At 39.4% G+C, this 6,539-nt stretch overlaps 1 protein-coding gene across 1 annotated transcript in view; it reads right to left on the bottom strand.

Annotated features, from left to right (window-relative positions):
- Positions 1–2,505: 2,505 nt before the first annotated feature.
- RRAS2 (RAS related 2) overlaps positions 2,506–6,539 on the bottom strand; it is a 42,794-nt gene continuing 38,760 nt past the window's right edge. The window contains exons 5-6 of the mRNA XM_058025964.1: positions 5,440–5,558; positions 2,506–4,967 (exon numbers count right to left, since the gene is read on the bottom strand). Of these exons, the coding sequence (XP_057881947.1) occupies positions 4,880–4,967; positions 5,440–5,558 (207 nt within the window). The 3' untranslated portion in view covers positions 2,506–4,879. The remainder of the gene's footprint in view (positions 4,968–5,439; positions 5,559–6,539) is intronic.

The following is a 6,539-nucleotide window of genomic DNA, read 5'->3' as shown; positions in this document are numbered from 1 at the left end:
TATTATTGTCACTAACGATACACAAATATCACTCATTTTTGCCTTGTCTCTGATATTCCCCACACAGCTGGCAACTATAAAAGCTGGCAAAGTATTAAGAAATTAAGAATTTGTACAATGTTTTAATTAACACACATCTAATGTTTTAGACTTGGAAGCATCCTTCCTGCTTTTCAAACCAATTTCTTCAGAACCACTATTTATAAACCCACTGTTTTTCCCCATGTAATTTTACAGAATGCATCCAGATTTTTTTTACAGACCATCCAGATTTTACAGAATGCTAGGAAAATAATTACTCTGAAATAGCCCTTTTAACTACAGATCAACAGCTTTGCATTCCTACCCTGTCTGCAGGAGCAGGCACTTGGGCTGTGTGCAGGATCCCGGGAGAGCAGCACTTCCAGCTGCAGCAGGGCTGCCCCTGGTGCCATCTCGTGGTGGGCTGAAGGAGATCCCGGGGCGTTCAGAGCTGTCATTGTGCTCCACTGCTCTTCTGTTCGGTTTAATTGATGTGGAAACTGCATCTAGCACACCCTAATCCACGCTTTGCTCTAAGAGATAGGGAATTATGAGGTTTAATCACTGTCTCTACTTGCAATTTTTGGTGTTTGCACTTTGCTTGTTAATTTCTCCCTCTATAATGTCAGAAGCATTTTTTTTAAATGCAGTAATTTAAGAGTGCTAAGGTCACTATAAATAAGTAAGAGTCTCTCAAACCCTTAATAAATCAAGTCTTAAATTCCAGAATAGCAAGCAAGAAACAGCAAAGTCTAGAACAGAAAGCAAGCCAAGCACATATTCACAATGTTGTCCCCAAACATTAAGTTTTCCTTGTGGTTTAATCCCTTGCCTTTTCCACATCTGTGGTTTCTCATTTAAAGCTTTTTATCTTCCCAGCTAAAGGCTACTCTAACTACCCCCATCCTCATTTCTGCACCTGACCAGTTGCATCCAAGTGTTCCCATGGTCAGAGCTCTACAAGGATATTTAAGGATCAAGAATTTTAAAGTTTTCTGGCCTTCCAAGTGTGTACACAACTTTGGGATTAAGATTTCTACTTGCCACCAAGCAAAATCCAGAATTTGCTTCAAGCCTGCAATTTTAACTTGACTTTACAACAGACCCAGGTAAGAAGGCAGAAAAAGCCACACTTACAAAGTGATGAACAGTGCATTTCCCATCCAGCATGCCCTGAGCAAGAGCCCATCTTGACAATTTCAAGCCTTCATGTTTTGGCAGGCTGCTGCCCTGCTGTGGTCAGTGCAGTAATGAAGCAAGCACTCCCATGCCCCCTATTTCCAGCTCGGTTCTTTTCTTAAATTCTGTTTGAGTGTTTCTTTTATCATGGTTCTGGTATGTGAGGGTAACCAACGTCAAAATCTGCACCTAAATCAAGTGCAAATGCCTAACCTTTCCCAGCAATGAACTTCTGAAGAATAAGTGCAGATAATTTTTGGCAGTGCAGGGCTTGTGGTGACTGCCTTCAAAAGCCTCCTGTTTGGAATAAGTTCATCAAGGTCTTGTAACAAGATGTGGCAAGGCCAGTCAGCAACTACACACCACCACGGGTGAAATCGTGTCACATAAATGATGTCAGAAGAACCTCAGCCAATATTTTTGTTATAATCCAGACTTGAACTTTATCAATGATGACTAACCACAAGGCCATGCATTAAAGTCAGAGTTTTCCTTGGCATTAGTGGGAGTTAACACCTTCCAAATGTGTTTTGTTTTATTAACCCTTTCATAACAGCTCATCTCATGCTCCCATGCATAGAAAGGCTTTTGCCCACGAGCACATCAACCCCACTCCTCATCCAGCAGAGCAGCAGGTTCAGCAGTGTGAGAGGCCAGCAAGAGCTGCTACTTTGTGCTTTGAAATACAGATGCAGACCCTACCCTGGGCTCTAGGAAGAACAGGAGATCATTGCTGGGTACATTTCAAACTCTCTAGATTCCTGAACTGCAAGTTTAACAGATTTATGGATGCAGCCTCGAACTAAGTGACAAATGTTAAAGCATTTCTTCTGCCAGGAAAAGTTGTAAGAATCTCTCTTGGGCTGTCAGCTAAACCCTATCCTACAGCAAGGCGGCAATGCTGTAAATTCACAACCAATCCAAGGCCTATGGATGAGGGCTATTACTTTTAAAAAGACTGACAAGGTCCCTATTCTATTGTTTCAAGCAGCACACCAGGGCCAGAAGCATCATTTTTCACCGTTGCTTTCAGCTACAACAATTAGAAAAGCAAATCACTGAAATACCTTTGGCTGTTTTGAACTCACAACCACCTAGATCACCATTACAGACCAAAAGTCCCTACTGCCTTTCTAAAGATTTACTTCATGTCTGAAGAGTAGGATCCAAATGCCTCCTCTCCTTAAAGTGCCACAGTCCAGAAAAGAGATGATAACACCACATAGATTTCTCTGCACATGCTCTCCAACAGAAGCCTTAAAAAGCACATGCACATGTCTTAGTTAATAAACTTTGCACAACAGCTGCTGGTGGTGCCAGGGTTGTTTATTTTGTTTGTAAGGTTCACCATGTTTACAGCGTGGCTTAGCAGGTGTCGGTTCTTTAGCATCAACCTCCTCAAAGTTCTCCATCTCTCCAGGTGGAGCTCTACCACCTTCTCTATCAGCTATGAGGAGCTGCATGTTAAAAAAACTTCTTTTTCTAACTCCACTTTTTAAAGCCATTTTACCATGAGTGAAAGGTTTAAAAATAAAGAAAAAAAGTTATAAAATCTAAAGATATGCTCACTGAACAAGTTCAGTCTCAGCACACATGCTGTAATCTGTTGTCTTAACTCATTCTAAAGCCACATATTCAGTGATTTACCTCCAGAGAGCTTTACATAGTTAAGAAAACACGTGGTGTTTGCACAGGCTGTAATTTCTTACATTTGACTTGAAAAATGCAATGCATCTCCCAAATGTGTTTCCACTGTAACTCCTTGTTTGAATCTTCCACACACTCCTCCTAAGTAGCCTTTCATCAACCAATAAATCCAGCAGGGAGGGGAAGCTCCCCACTCTCTCAAAACTGCATTACACAAGCTAATCTAAATTACATTTTAAAAAAAACTTAAATTCCTCTGCAATGCCTGGCAGGAGTTTGAATCCAAGGTTTAATGCCTTGCTGCTGTAAAGGTACCTGGAACTTGTTTCAGCCCTGTTTTCTCAGGAGACACTTCCAGATTTATGGCAGAGCACCTGACAGTGAGCACAGCCTGAAAACACAAGGATTGTTTACTGGACCACTGACTACACATTTCAAGCCAAAGCAAACATCAGCTTTTGTCATCTATCATGGTTTAAGCTGAAATGTTTCTTGAAAGTAAAGTTTCTTTCCTTCCAAGCTTGAGGCAAATGCTGTTGCAGGTATGTATTGCTCTTCCCCAGCCAGGTTCCATGACTCCCTTTTCCCCCCTATCCCCCCAAAAATGCAGCTTTTGGAAGAGATTCAGAAAGAGGCAGTGTGTTTACCCCCCGAAAATGGTTAGATCATCTTTAATTCTAGCACCTGAAGTTATACAAGGGTTTGCTTAATCAAGTTTCAAAGAACTGTTGGACACATTCAGTTAAGGTGACAACTGTGCAATACCACTCAGGATTTCAATATCAGGGACCATACTCTTGAATTGTTTAAACACAATCCACAGAACTCAAAATTAAACAACCATCCACAGTTTAACTAAACAATCAGTTAAAAGTCTTACAGTTTAATAATTCACATAATGGTCAGTCTTTAGTAAGGGATACTGAAATTCATTAAAACACAACACTAGATTTTACTCTATAGGTGTGCTGGGCAGGCACATAATTGGCCATTCTTGGGTATAACCGGGAGAGTAAGGAGAAATTCACCACAGTTTGGCAAATCCCACATTTTGTCAGTTAAAAGTGAACTGTGAGAATTAAATACTCATCTTTACATATACACAAGTTATGCTGTGAAAGCATATTTGCTTACAAACATATAAAAATACTTGTTAACTAGTTTGATAAGAAAATAATGTATAAAAGTATATAGCAAAAACATTTAATCATCTCTGACAATGGAAAGATCAAATTCATTTTTATATCACATGAAACAAAAACAGCTACAATTTTAGTTTTCCTTAATCCCTTACCCAGAAATACAAAGGAAGACACAATTTGTTTTCAAACATAATGTGAAATTTCTTAATAAGCTGAAATGCCTCAATCCAGAATGAGCTCAGGTATTTGGCCATATCCTAATAGTAGTAGTAATCATCCTGTAGCTGTTCTGGATTCAAAAAAATAAATACAGTAGAATGTTTTGGCCACCGAAATAAAACTGCAGCATAAATGAGAGATGAAAATTTTTGCTGACAATGAAATTCAGTGTAGGTTTCTTAAGGCTAGCTGAATACTCAAGTCTAATTTAACTGAGGGCAGAAACAAACAAACAAAAAAAAGCCAATCCACCCCTTTTTTAAAAAGTATTCTCTATACCCCAATATAGGTCTCTGTAATAGCTAATGAAATGTCAGAAGTAAAAATAAATTAATTCACAAGAGACAACTTATGCATGACTTCAACACCTCGTCCTACACGGTTTTGTTTCATCTCCTTTGCGAATAAAACTCCACAAGGTGCAAGCTCTGAAGGGACAGAAGGAAGGAACTGTGGTATTAGAGAAGCAGCCTTAGTGTTTTGGTTTGAAGTCTGCCCCAGGATGACCGAGTCTTCTTCAAGAACTATTCTGCCAGCTTCTTGGACTAAGGCTATTCTGGTGACCACTTTTAGGACATGCACATATAAGGCTAGACCAATACCAGAAGTGATGTAAAATGATGGAAAGAAAAAATATGATCTGGCAGTTGATAGCTTGGTTCTTGGGATTCTCAGAAAATAACACAATGGCAGCCTTTCTTGTCTTTTTCTTTCCGTGTTGGCTCTGGTGAAGGAGGGCACTCTTGTTCCTGAAATTTCCTGGAAACAGGTATTTCAAATTAAATTCATAGAATGATTTTTGGGTAAATAAACACAACTACTGTATTCCACACTTTCTTTTTACACTTTCATAGGGAATGCACTTCCTTTTTATATTCAAATTACTGATAAAGTAAGTAATAGTTTTTGAGTTCACATTCTGGGGTTGTTTTTTTAAGAAACTAAATTTTTTACAGAAGGCCAGTCTCAGATGCAGTTTATCATATTTACTGACTGAGTGACCAATAAAATCCAAATATTAAAACAACAAAATTATCATTCAAATATATATTAAATTAATGTAAGCATTTTTCCTAATGCACCTGAGTGTTTTATAATGGAGATTATTGGCTAAAGCTTAAAGGTAACAGCAGGCAGAATCCTCCCAGCAATTTCCCACTGCATTTCAACACCTTTGCTGCAGCTATCCATTAATACATGGACATGAATTATCAGGTCTCAATTACCATACCTTATAACTCTGACAAGTTCATGAAAAGCTTGGTCTACATTCAATCTGATTTTTGCTGAGGCTTCCATGTACATTACTTTAAGTTGCCGTGCCAGCTGCTGGCCTTCCTCGAGTGTCACCTGCAACAGACAGCAGTCATTAAGCACTAGGGTTCTGCAAACAGCTTTGTGCCACTACACTCTGCATCTTAAGGCATGTTAAAGATCCAGCTCCCTCAAAAAATAATGGTTATTTGGGCACAGCTTTCACCTTGCCCACGTTACACAGCTGGGAAACAGTTTTTTTTAAGGAAGTTTCTGCAATAGACAAAGACTGACTTTCCAAGAAATCCCCCTCACTCCGGGTGCCTCCAGTTCTGCATAAGACCAAGTTTTCCTCCCCAGGCAGACATTAGTCCCTTGCTCCTCCTCAAAGCAAGTGCTTCAGTCAGCATCTGCTGGATTATTAACAGAATTCTGAATATTATTACTAAATTCACCTTTCATTGTCCCAGCTAAATCTAGAGAAACAAACAAACAAAAATCAGACTACTTAAAACAACTGCTTTAACTTCTAAGTCTTTTTTTAAAATAATTTTAAAAAGATCTATTAATGACATAGCAAAACACAGCCAGTTTTAAACATAGCTTAGATTATCAGAGTTCAAAAAATCCATGAGGCCTTCAAGCAATTCAGAAATACTAAAGAAACCCTGGTTACATAATGACTCCTTGAGACAACAGTGGAAAAGGAGATGAACAGGAAACAATGAGCATCGTAAAAAGTTGGTACAAATTTAAAGTGATGAGGCAGAAGGCAGGAGGGCAGTGGACCATTCTAGGAAGGAGTAATAAGTCAGGCACAAGGCAAAACCAAAGGAGACCACAGTGTATTTTTGGATGAGGTGGAAAGCAGTGAGGTCAGAGAACAGAGGCCACCCTGAGTGGTGCAAGGCTCCAAAGGGAAGGTCACCCCCAGGGCCAGGGAGGAAAGGGCAGCTCTCAGTGACAAAAGGAAGTACAACAGATCTTGCCAAGACAATGCCTCATGAAGAAATGTCAAAGATTACACAGCTGTCACAGAAAAACATTAAACCAGCACGTAGAGGACTGATACAAGAA

This window comes from Melospiza georgiana, chromosome 6 (assembly GCF_028018845.1).
Source record: "Melospiza georgiana isolate bMelGeo1 chromosome 6, bMelGeo1.pri, whole genome shotgun sequence".
NCBI classification, from domain to species: domain Eukaryota; kingdom Metazoa; phylum Chordata; class Aves; order Passeriformes; family Passerellidae; genus Melospiza; species Melospiza georgiana.
This window is presented reverse-complemented; position numbering and strand designations above follow the sequence as displayed.